Below are 13,201 nucleotides of genomic sequence, written 5' to 3'. Positions count from 1 at the left end.
TTTTACTTTTACTTTTGATATTTAAGTATATTTTTGCAATTACTATACACTTACTTTTGATACTTAAGTATACTTAAAACCAAAGACTTCTAATTTTACTTGAGTAATTTTCTACAATTGTATGACAAATTACAATTGTATGACAAATGGATACTTTTCCACCATTGATAATTTTACAGCATATGAGTCCTTCAAATAACAAGGAAGTATGGTTTAGAACATATTCTATGAAACAGAGTGACCTTGTTTAGTGACATGTTGTCATGTTGTTGATTGACTGTTATAGGGTTTTCCTTGTCTGTGTGGTTATTTTACTTACTTTCTTGGTTATACTGGCATGTTAGTTCCCCTGGCCTCCACAGCCCCCCAACACCACTGGTTCCTTATCTTCCCTGCCTGGCTGTGGCTCAATAGTTTGAACCAGCTTCTTCTCCTCATATCCTTTCCTCAGTATCACTGCTCTGGCAGGACACATGATGGAAACGTGTTCAGTCTGTTGTGATATATGTGGTACGGGTGGTTAAGGAAGCTGTTATAGAGTATTGAGACCTAGCCCCTGTATGTCCTCCCCAGTCGGTCCCTCATCAACTTGTGCCTGTTTTGTGCTTTTTCCTTATACCTCTTTCCTCTCCCTCTTCATCCCCCTCCCTATCTCTCTGTGTAGACAAATTGTGGGGGAAGGGTGAGTACAAACTACAGAGACAAGCATGCTCTTTCCTATTTCTTTTTTTAAAAGCTAAAAAGGAACATGCTAACAAGCTAGCCCATGCCATTAATTCTAGCACTTCTACTACTTTCCTTTTCTTTGCTGTCACTGAATGAATGGCTATATATAATCTCTGCTAGGCTGAAGGCCAAGCTCTGCTTCGTGCTTAACCTTTGATCCAGCTTGTTACATGTGCTTTGACCATCAAAGCGGAAATGTTCAACACACGTGAACTTTTAGAACACACCACAGCTTTGGCCTGCAGGCTTGGAAGTACAACAAATCATGGGTTATTATGACTGATTATTATGTTTAGATTATGCACATTAAGGGGATTTTCAACCTCAACTTCCAATGATTTTGTAGTTCTGAATTTAAATGATCAATCTTCATCAGGTTCACAATACATTATCTCAGTGATCACGAGCCTAGTTACTAGCCTAATCACAATCCCAGTGAAAGAAAGTGACAAATTGTGCTATCGCTAGCAACAAATCATGCTATCACTAGCGCAAATCAAGTTATCGCCAAATCCTCAGGGAGAACATGGTTGCCCTCATCTTGGCATGAACCTTGACCATTTCACCTTTTGACTTTGACCTCTCCCTGCAGACTTACACAGGGTCGATTCTGGTGGCGGTAAACCCTTACCAGCTGCTGCCCATCTACACTCCAGACCAGATCCGCCTGTACACCAATAAGAAGATTGGGGAGATGCCACCTCACATCTTTGCCATAGCAGACAACTGCTACTTCAACATGCAGAGGAACAACAAGGACCAGTGCTGCATCATCAGGTTAGTGTATTTGTTCGTGCGTGCGTGTGTGCGTGCGTGCGTGCGTGAGTGAGTGAGTGAGTGAGTGAGTGAGTGTGTGTGTGTGTGTGTGTGAGTGTGTGCGCATTTGGGTTTCACTATTTAAGTGAGCATGTGTTTGAGTTGCTGTATTTACATGTGTGTATGCGTGTGTGCGTGCGTGCATGTCTGTCTGTCTGTCTGTCTGTCTGTCTGTCTGCTTCTATACATAAAATATTGCATCTCCTCCTGTGTTCCTCAGTGGTGAGTCTGGGGCAGGTAAGACAGAGAGCACCAAGTTGATCCTGCAGTTCCTGGCAGCCATCAGTGGACAACACTCCTGGATTGAGCAACAGGTCCTGGAGGCCAACCCCATACTGGAAGGTCAGACTCAACATTGAGATGAGACACTAGAATGGGCTATTAATGGCAGCCATCTTGGTCAAATTCCAAACCAGTTTAATTGAAAACATTTCCTGACCAAGATGGCCGTCTTGTAGTTATGTTTCCATGGATGCCAATGTCCATACCAGTATTCTATTGAATTTTGTGAGACTAACCACAGTATATCCACTCAGCAGCACTGATGAAATGTAATAGCTAGGGTGCTTGCTGTCCGTCGCTGCCTTAGCCAACTTGCCCTCATGTTACTTGGCAAGGCAAATGTGGTGTTGTGTAGAATACAGAGATACTGTACACTTGCTCCAAGCTACACTCGCTCCAAGCTACCTTGTCATCTACAAAATTGCTTCCAACACTCTACTCAGCAAACTGGATGCAGTTTATCACAGTGCCATCCGTTTTGTCACTAAAGCACCTTATACCACCCACCACTGCGACTTGTATGCTCTAGTCGGCTGGCCCTCGCTACATATTCGTCGCCAGACCCACTGGCTCCAGGTCATCTACAAGTCCATGCTAGGTAAAGCTCCGCCTTATCTCAGTTCACTGGTCACGATGGCAACACCCATCCGTAGCACGCGCTCCAGCAGGTGTATCTCACTGATCATCCCTAAAGCCAACACCTCATTTGGCCGCCTTTCGTTCCAGTACTCTGCTGCCTGTGACTGGAACGAATTGCAAAAATCGCTGAAGTTGGGGACTTTTACCTCCCTCACCAACTTCAAACATCTGCTATCTGAGCAGCTAACCGATCGCTGCAGCTGTACATAGTCTATTGGTAAATAGCCACCCATTTTCACCTACCTCATCCCCATACTGTTTTTATTTATTTACTTTTCTGCTCTTTTGCACACCAATATCTCTACCTATACATGACCATCTGATCATTTATCACTCCAGTGTTAATCTGCAAAATTGTAATTATTCGCCTACCTCCTCATGCCTTTTGCACACAATGTATATAGACTCCCCTTTTTTTCTACTGTGTTATTGACTTGTTAATTGTTTACTCCATGTGTAACTCTGTGTTGTCTGTTCACACTGCTATGCTTTATCTTGGCCAGGTCGCAGTTGCAAATGAGAACTTGTTCTCAACTAGCCTACCTGGTTAAATAAAGGTGAAATAAAATAAAATATCTCAGGGGCAGGTTTGTTTAAAAAAATGTGTAGGCTAGAATCACAGAAGCTGTGTAGGAAAAGCTGAACTTGGGATGCATTCTTCAAAGAGTCCTTAAAAGACAGATTCATGACTTGCGTTCTTTCCCTGGAACAAGTACAGGGGAGAAGGAAACACCCTCCAGGCCAAAGGTAGTGATCTGACAATTTGGTGTACAGCTTAAGTCAGGCAGGGCATTCATTCACCTCTCTATGCCATTAATGCTGGCATTAACACCTGGTGTGACCCGGAAATAGCACAACAATTGGGCCTCCTATCCATGTCTAAAGCCTCATTTGCACGTTCGGAAGTTTCCGTCTGTGTATTCTACATGTGGACTGTATTAGCTATGTCTCTCTAAGCTAATGTGACTATCTGACCAGGGTTGGAAACCCTGGTGTACTGCATGCCACAATACTCTTCAGGTCTCAGGCAAGGTGATTCATCATGTGAGCATTGTTCACTGAACTGCGTCTGTTACACTAAGTCTGGACTTTCATCCCTGCAGCGTTCGGGAATGCTAAGACCATCCGGAATGACAACTCCAGTCGCTTTGGGAAATACATCGACATCCACTTTAACAAGAGAGGTGCAATCGAGGGGGCAAAGATAGAACAGTATCTTCTGGAGAAGTCCCGAGTCTGCAGACAGGTAAGGGTCCGGGGGGGGGGGGGCTATAGGGTTTGCAGACAGGAAAGGGTCCAGGGGGGAGGGGCTATAGGGTCTGCAGACAGGTACGGGTCCAGGAAGAGGGGCTATAGGGTTTGCAGACAGGTAAGGGTCCAGGGGGGAGGGGCTATAGGGTCTGCAGACAGGTAAGGGTCCAGGGGGGAGGGGCTATAGGGTCTGCAGACAGGTAAGGGTCCAGGGGGAGGGGCTATAGGGTCCGGGGGGAGGGGCTATAGAGTGGAATAGAACAGTACATACTGGAGAAGTCTTGAGTTTGCAGACAGTTTCCCGTTTTGACAGTTTTCTTTTGTTTTGTACCCTATGAACTCGACCCTGCTGTGTTATTCTCTCCTCCAGGCTGCGGATGAGAGGAACTATCACATCTTCTACTGTATGTTGCGGGGCATGGCCCCAGAGTTGAAGACCAAGCTGGGCCTGGGCCTAGCCACTGACTACTCCTACCTCACCATGGTGAGTAGTGGGTGTGAGCGGGGGCTGTGTGCATGCGTCTAGCTCCTATTGTATATGTGTATACCAGTGTGTGTGTGTGCGTGCATGTGTTTATTTATATAGCAGCAGGAAGGTGCTGATGTTCACAGAGAACTGGGAGATCTCCAAACTACTGGCGGCCATCCTGCGCATGGGCAATAATGAATGTACTATACAGTATAGATAATGAATGGCTATACATTATGTGTATGTCCCTCTCCAGGGGAACTGTACAAAATGTGATGGCCGTGATGACCTAAAGGATTACTCCAGCATCCTGTCGGCCATGAAGGTGCTGATGTTCACAGAGACAGAGAACTGGGAGATCTCCAAACTACTGGCGGCCATCCTGCACATGGGCAACCTGCGCTACGAGGGTGGGCAGAGGTGGCCATTTTGGAAAGAGAGTGTTGAAGCACAATACAATGCCTTCAAACTCGACACAGGAGCTGGGCAACTATATATAAAAAAAGGCTTATGTTCATGCACTGTTTGCTGCTCCCACAAGAGATCTTTTAAATGTTGAAAGTGTTATAAAAGATCACTTGTGGGAGCAGCAAAAGTGAGGGGATTTTACCCTTGAGGAAGTTGTTAATCCCTGTCTTGTTCTCTCTTGAATTTGGTTCCAGGTTTACAGAGGAGTAGTCTTCCAAAACTGACACATGACTACAAGTTAGCTATTGAGTTAGAAGTTATAAATGCACTTGGATAATTTACTTACATAATTGACTTGAAGGGTTTAATTCCAAAACGCTATATATCCATTTTCAGAAATGTTGGTAAATTAGATTGCTTAAAGAAATTATGAAAGAGATTGGTGTTTTTTCACTAACTAATCATGGCATAGGGATGTTCAATGACAGACATGTATTTGTTCAAATCTATCACTTGATGGTTTCAATTCAGAGAGACAAATTATCATGTTTTGTTGCAAAACAATATATATCCGCCTCACTCACAGATGAATAAGTAGTACTGCTAGGTTTTACATAGCTAAATGTGATAAATAACTACATTTGTAATAAAGAACTGTACAAATTATACATTTGTGTAATCAATAAAATGTGTTAATTTTTTTATGAATCAATACAATAACATAAGATCCTTATGTAAAATATTTACAATTTAGTCGTTTAGCGAATGCTCTTATTCAGAGCAACTTACAGTAAGTGCACTCATCTTAGGTGAGACAACCACAAATCACAGTGAAATATACAAGATACGAACATTCCATTCCATTAAACAATTGATATATAGCGTTTTACAACAAAAACCCATTTTAATACACATCTGAAATGTAGAAATAAGAAATCTAAGAACAGTAATATTTGACACAAACATGAAGGTACCCATAAGAAATCATTTGGGATGAAAAAATACAGATGTGGTGGATATAGCGTTTTGGAACAAAACTCTTGACTTGCTTTCCCCCTTTTCTCCCCCTTGCAAACACATACACTCCAACAGCCCATACCTATGACAACCTGGATGCCTGTGTGGTGGTGCAATCTCCAGACCTGTCCACTGCTGCATCTCTGATGGAGGTGGGTAGTAGTAACTTACCTGTACACCATCTCTGTGCTGGGCTTGTGCTGTAGAGTTCATCACAGTGTCTGAGTATTGTATTGTTGTACTCTACTACAGTATGATGTTGTGTTGTTGTATTGTTATGTAGGTGGACTCTAAGGACGTGATGTCATGTCTGACCACACGTACCCTGATCACCCGGGGCGAGAGTGTGTCCACTCCCCTCAGCATGGAACAGGGCCTGGACGTCAGAAACGCCTTCGTCAAGGTCAGGACCCTCACACACACGCATGCAATGGAACATGCACACATTTTAGTATCAAAGTGAGAACATACACACACTCTCATACACACACTACTAAATCTGTTCCTTCACAGAAGGTTAATGTTCCCTCCTGTCCCAGGGTATCTATGGGAGGCTGTTTGTGTGGATCGTGGACAAGATCAACGCGGCCATCTTTAGACCTCCGTCCTGTGAGAGTAACATCGTAAGGAGGTCCATCGGCCTGCTTGACATCTTCGGCTTTGAGAACTTTACTGTCAACAGGTGGGTCCTCTCACTGACCCAAGCTTTGGGGATGTTGTAGTCATTTGTTTCAAATTATAAAGTCTAAAAGCTTTGTTGTCCATTTAGGGTACATTAGAACTGAACATACATACCATGACATAATCATAATCATCTCTGTTGAAAAATTGGATGACAATAGTATGTGCCCGACTAAAGTCAGGCTAAAGTCGACAGCCTCTTTATTTGATTTGGCGGTTGACATGCTCACTGCATTTTTTACCAGTATAGCTGAACTTGATTGTCTGTCCATTGACCAGCTCTGGCTACATTCCTTCCCTGTTGCTTTGAGAAGCTGTGCATCAATTTTTCCAACGATAACCACACACAACCTCACACTGACACGGTTTACTATCAAAGTGAGGACACACACACACCCCTAAATGAATTGGCTGCAGAATGATCCGCTCTCGCTATGTTCCTTCTTCCCTGAAGCTTTGAGCAGCTGTGCATCAACTTTGCCAATGAGAACCTGCAGCAGTTCTTTGTGAGGCATGTGTTCAAGCTGGAGCAGGAGGAGTACAACCTGGAGGACATCAACTGGCAACATATCGAGTTCACCGACAACCAGGATGCTCTGGATATGATCGCCAATAAACCCATGAACATCATATCTCTCATAGATGAGGAGAGCAAGTTCCCCAAGGTACAGTACCAATATGGCACCTCACCATTGTCGGCCAATTCATATGCATATTGAGTTTAGGTATTGTAAGAGGGGGTGGACAGTTACAGGCACTATAAAGTTTTTTTTTTAAACCCTGTAACAAGGTACCGATTTTGTGACAGATTATCGCTAGGGGTCATGCAGAGAGGATTGCGTATTGCATAGCAAGACCACGTTGCAACCAAACATTTAAATTGTAACCTGATTATGACTTTGCCCTTGAATGGGTTATAAAGTGCTATTGAATTGTATTTGTTTGTGGTCACAAACTTTAAGGGTGTGTCCGAGATAGCACCCTAATCCTTAGCACCCTAATAATATAATATATACCATTTACCAATCACTTTTATCCAAAGCAGCTTACATGCATACATTTTACGTACGGGTGGTCCTGGGAATCAAACCCACTATCCTGATGTTGCAAGCGCAATGCTCTACCAACTGAACTACATAGGACCATATAGGGAAGAGGTTATAATTTCAGACGCAGCCTAAATGTTTTTTCTGTCTGTGTCTCTCAGGGAACAGACGCCACCATGTTGTATAAAATCAACTCTCAGCACAAACTCAACACCAACTACCACCCTCCTAAGAACACCTACATGACCCAGTTTGGCATCCAGCACTTTGCTGGGGTGGTCCATTACGAGACCAGAGGTAAGCCTATTCTAAGGCATTGGCTTCATACTCAACCCAATGCTTACATGTATACCTCTAAGTCATTGCAATTATATAAGAAAGTCACCAATGCTCCATGTAGTAGGATTTGGTTGGTTCATGGTCAGAAGAAAAAGTATTGAATTCCAGCAAATCTACTAGTTGGTCAAATGCTCAATATCAAATCAACCCATAGCCCCTACACCATAGAAAAGATCTGCCAGGTGTAACCCCTATACCATAGATAGGATCTGGCAGGTGTAACCCCTACACCATAGATAGGATCTGGCAGGAGGAACTCCTATCCCCTACACCATAGAAAAGATATGCCAGGTGTAACCCATAGCCCCTATACCATAGATAGGATCTGGCAGGAGGAACTCCTATCCCCTACACCATAGAAAAGATATGCCAGGTGTAACCCATAGCCCCTATACCATAGATAGGATCTGGCAGGAGGAACTCCTAGACCCTACACCATAGAAAGGATCTGCCAGGTGTAACCCATAGCCCCTATACCATAGAAAGGATATGCCAGGTGTAACCCATAGCCACTATACCATAGAAAGGATATGCCAGGTGTAACCCATAGCCACTATACCATAGAAAGGATATGCCAGGTGTAACCCATAGCCCCTATACCATAGATAGGATCTGGCAGGAGGAACTCCTAGACCCTACACCATAGAAAGGATCTGCCAGGTGTAACCCATAGCCCCTATACCATAGAAAGGATCTGCCAGGTGTAACCCATAGCCCCTATACCATAGAAAGGATATGCCAGGTGTAACCCATAGCCACTATACCATAGAAAGGATATGCCAGGTGTAACCCATAGCCCCTATACCATAGATAGGATCTGGCAGGAGGAACTCCTAGACCCTACACCATAGAAAGGATCTGCCAGGTGTAACCCATAGCCCCTATACCATAGAAAGGATATGCCAGGTGTAACCCATAGCCACTATACCATAGAAAGGATATGCCAGGTGTAACCCATAGCCACTATACCATAGAAAGGTGTAACCCATAGCCACTATACCATAGAAAGGATATGCCAGGTGTAACCCATAGCCCCTATACTATAGAAAGGATATGCCAGGTGTAACCCATAGCCCCTATACCATAGAAAGGATATGCCAGGTGTAACCCATAGCCCCTATACTATAGAAAGGATATGCCAGGTGTAACCCCTAGCCCCTATACCACAGAAAGGATATGCCAGGTGTAACCCATAGCCCCTATACCATAGAAAGGATATGTCAGGTGTACCCATAGCCCCTATACCATAGAAAGGATATGCCAGGTGTAACCCATAGCCACTATACCATAGAAAGGATATGCCAGGTGTAACCCATAGCCACTATACCATAGAAAGGATATGCCAGGTGTAACCCATAGCCCCTATACCATAGATAGGATCTGGCAGGAGGAACTCCTAGACCCTACACCATAGAAAGGATCTGCCAGGTGTAACCCATAGCCCCTATACCATAGAAAGGATATGCCAGGTGTAACCCATAGCCACTATACCATAGAAAGGATATGCCAGGTGTAACCCATAGCCACTATACCATAGAAAGGATATGCCAGGTGTAACCCATAGCCCCTATACCATAGATAGGATCTGGCAGGAGGAACTCCTAGACCCTACACCATAGAAAGGATCTGCCAGGTGTAACCCATAGCCCCTATACCATAGAAAGGATATGCCAGGTGTAACCCATAGCCACTATACCATAGAAAGGATATGCCAGGTGTAACCCATAGCCACTATACCATAGAAAGGTGTAACCCATAGCCACTATACCATAGAAAGGATATGCCAGGTGTAACCCATAGCCCCTATACTATAGAAAGGATATGCCAGGTGTAACCCATAGCCCCTATACCATAGAAAGGATATGCCAGGTGTAACCCATAGCCCCTATACTATAGAAAGGATATGCCAGGTGTAACCCCTAGCCCCTATACCACAGAAAGGATATGCCAGGTGTAACCCATAGCCCCTATACCATAGAAAGGATATGTCAGGTGTACCCATAGCCCCTATACCATAGAAAGAATATGCCAGGTGTAACCCATAGCCCCTATACCATATAAAGGATATGCCAGGTGTAACCCATAGCCCCTATACCATAGAAGGGATATGCCAGGTGTAACCCATAGCCCCTATACTATAGAAAGGATATGCCAGGTGTGACCCATAGCCACAATACCATAGAAAGGATATGCCAGGTGTAACCCATAGCCCCTATACTATAGAAAGGATATGCCAGGTGTAACCCATAGCCCCTATACCATAGAAAGGATATGCCAGGTGTAACCCATAGCCACTATACCATAGAAAGGATATGCCAGGTGTAACCCATAGCCACTATACTATAGAAAGGATATGCCAGGTGTAACCCATAGCCACTATACCATAGAAAGGATATGCCAGGTGTAACCCATAGCCCCTATACCATAGAAAGGATATGCCAGGTGTAACCCATAGCCACTATACCATAGAAAGGATATGCCAGGTGTAACCCATAGCCCCTATACTATAGAAAGGATATGCCAGGTGTAATCCATAGCCCCTATGCCATAGAAAGGGTATGCCAGGTGTAAGCAATGTGGTAATAGCTCCCCCTCGCCCTCCGATAGACTCCATATAGTTTCTCCACAACTGCATAGGTAAGGGGTCGGACTAGGGGTTGTTTTGGAATTGGGCATTACTGACTCCTGTGTTCTTTCAGGCTTCTTGGAGAAGAATCGTGACAGCCTCCATACTGACATCATCCAGCTGGTACATTCCTCCAAGAACAAGTTCATCAAGCAGATCTTCCAGGCTGATGTCGCCATGGTGAGAGATAATGTGTCTGGTGGTCGCATAGTGATGATGTTATGATGACTCCTTCAATGTATTTTCCCCACTCACTCCGCCAGGCTGTGTCCACTAAGCAAGAGGGAGAAAGGCTAAGAATAGGCCATGAAAGCAAATGGTGGAATTCCAGACAAGGTTTCGACCAGAGAATACAATAACTAGAATGTGCCTCCCCAGTCAAGTCAATGTGTCTGTAGTGGTTAGACCGGTGGCCATTTTATAAGTCTACTCACTTCTTTCTCGATGGTAATGACATATTTTGTGGCCCATAGTCAGGGGCTTCCTGTTTCCCAGTGATGATGTCATCAAGCGATCACTCTCGATTCTTTCTCTTCTTTACTATTCTTCTTTCACATACTGTAGCATTAGGCATGGCTAATACCACCACTCCCTTCTCTTCGTCTCTCAATCTTCCTCTGTCATTCTCTCCATTTCTCTCTTTGTGGTTGTGTTCTATGGTTCTGTCTGGCCTCAGTTTCTTTGTGGCTATCTGCCGCCCACCACTCCTCCTCCAAAGGTAAACAACGGCCATTCCTACTGTGGTAAAACCCAGATCCCACTGCTGCCACCAATGTCAAACCTTATGTAGCTTGTGCTTACCCCAAAACCCCCTCCATCCATCCATCCTCTGTGGAACTCAAACCTTTCTGTCCCTCTTTCTTTTCAGTCTTCACCCCAGTGGTACTAATATTAAAACAGTGATTCTCAAATATTTGATCCTGTGGCCACATCATTTGACACTGCGACCAAGCATGAACTGGCCAAATCCTGGTCCTGACCGACTATTTGAGAAACACTGTTATTTAAAGTGGCATTTAGAGTTTACACCTACATTTAAACAATCTGTAGGATTCCCTGCTGTAAAATGTTCATTTAAATGTATGGTATACTGTATACAGTACTCATTCAAGGGTTTTTCTTAATTTTTTACATTGTAGAATAAAGGTGAAGACTTGAAATAACACATATGGAATCATGTAGTAACCAAAAAAAGTGTTAAACAAATCAAAATATATTTTATATTTGAGATTCTTCAAAGTAGCCACCCTTTACTTTGATGACAGCTTTGCACACTCTTGGCATTCTCTCAACCAGCTTCATGAGGTAGTCACCTGGAATACATTTCAATTAACAGGTGTGCCTTCTTAAAAGTTCATTTGTGGAATTTCTGTCCTTCTTAATATATTTGAGCCAATCAGTTGTGTTGTGACAAGGTAGGGTTGGTATACAGAAGATAGCCCTATTTGGTAAAGACAAGTCCATATTATGGCAAGAACAGGACAAATAAGCAAAGAGAAACAACAGTCCATCATTACTTTAAGACATGAAGGTCAGTCAATGTGGGAAAACTTCAAGAAATTTGAATTTTTCTTCAAGTGGAGTCGCAAAAACCATCAAGCACTATGATGAAGCTGGCTTTCATGGGGACCGCCACAGGAAAAGAGGACCCAGAGTTACCTCTGCTGCAGAGGATAAGTTCATTAGAGTTACCTTCATCTCAGATTGCAGCCCAAATAAATTATTTCCAGAGTTCAAGTAACAGACACATATCAACATCAACTGTTCAGAGGAGACTGTGTGAATCAGGCCTTCATGGTCAAATTGCTGTAGAGAAACCACTACAAAAGGACACCAATAATAAGAAGAGACTTGCTTTGGCTAAGAAACACGAGCAATGGACATTAGACCGGTGGAAATCTGTGGGGGAAGATGGGAAGATGGGCGACACCTGGAGGAGGGTGGAGAGAAGCACAAAGACAGGTGAAACAGATCAGGATGTGACAGGAGGAGGAGGTGTGATGGTGTGGGGGTGCTTTGCTGGTGACACTGTCAGTGATTTATTTAGAATTCAAGGCACACTAAACCAGCATGGCTACCACAGCATTCTGCAGCAATACGCCATCCCATCTGGCTTGCGCTCAGTGGGACTTTCATTTGTTTTTCAACAGGACAATGACCCAAAACACACCTCCAGGCTGTGTAAGGGCTATTTGAACAAGAAGGAGAGTGATGAAGTGCTGAAGTAGATGACCTGGCTTCCATAATCCCCCAACCTCAACCCAATTGAGATGGTTTGGGATGATTTGGACCACAGAGTGAAGGAAAAGCAGCCAACAAGTGCTCAGCATATGTGGGAACTCCTTCAAGACTGTTGGAAAAGTATTCATCATGAAGCTGGTTGAGAGAATGCCAAGAGTGTGCAAAGCTTTCATCAAGGCAAAGGGAGGCTACTTTGAAGAATCTCAAATATAAAATATATTTTGATTTGTTTTTGGTTACTACATGATTCCATATGTGTTATTTCATAGTTTTGATGTCTTCACTATTATTCTACAATTTAGAAAATAGTACAAATAAAGAAGAACCTTGAATGAGTAGGTGTGTCCAAACTTTTGACTGGTACTGTAAATGTGTGTGTGTGTGTGCGTGTTCGTGTGTGTTTTGGCAGGGTGTGGAGACCAGGAAGCGTTCCCCTACTCTGAGCAGCCAGTTCAAGCGTTCTCTGGAGCTGCTGATGAGAACCCTTAATGCGTGTCAGCCTTTCTTCGTCCGCTGCATCAAACCCAACGAGCTCAAGAAACCCATGGTGAGTCCAACCTGAGGAACATACTAGCATGAAATATTGTGTTTATGTGTGCGTGTGCTTGTGTATACATGCCTGTGTGTGTACATGCCTGTTTACCTGTGTGTGTGTTCGCA

The 13,201-nt window shown here is 43.8% G+C and overlaps 1 protein-coding gene across 1 annotated transcript in view; it reads left to right on the top strand.

Moving 5' to 3' along the window:
- Positions 1-13,201, top strand: part of LOC109872790 (unconventional myosin-VIIa) — an 84,957-nt gene that overhangs the window by 29,335 nt on the left and 42,421 nt on the right. The window contains exons 5-17 of the mRNA XM_031808435.1: positions 665-682; positions 1,319-1,503; positions 1,763-1,884; positions 3,567-3,709; positions 4,085-4,198; positions 4,440-4,593; positions 5,684-5,760; positions 5,892-6,011; positions 6,148-6,290; positions 6,744-6,954; positions 7,497-7,632; positions 10,374-10,480; positions 12,951-13,088. Of these exons, the coding sequence (XP_031664295.1) occupies positions 665-682; positions 1,319-1,503; positions 1,763-1,884; positions 3,567-3,709; positions 4,085-4,198; positions 4,440-4,593; positions 5,684-5,760; positions 5,892-6,011; positions 6,148-6,290; positions 6,744-6,954; positions 7,497-7,632; positions 10,374-10,480; positions 12,951-13,088 (1,668 nt within the window). The remainder of the gene's footprint in view (positions 1-664; positions 683-1,318; positions 1,504-1,762; positions 1,885-3,566; positions 3,710-4,084; positions 4,199-4,439; positions 4,594-5,683; positions 5,761-5,891; positions 6,012-6,147; positions 6,291-6,743; positions 6,955-7,496; positions 7,633-10,373; positions 10,481-12,950; positions 13,089-13,201) is intronic.

Source organism: Oncorhynchus kisutch, linkage group LG28, assembly GCF_002021735.2.
Source record: "Oncorhynchus kisutch isolate 150728-3 linkage group LG28, Okis_V2, whole genome shotgun sequence".
Classification (NCBI taxonomy): domain Eukaryota; kingdom Metazoa; phylum Chordata; class Actinopteri; order Salmoniformes; family Salmonidae; genus Oncorhynchus; species Oncorhynchus kisutch.
This window is presented reverse-complemented; position numbering and strand designations above follow the sequence as displayed.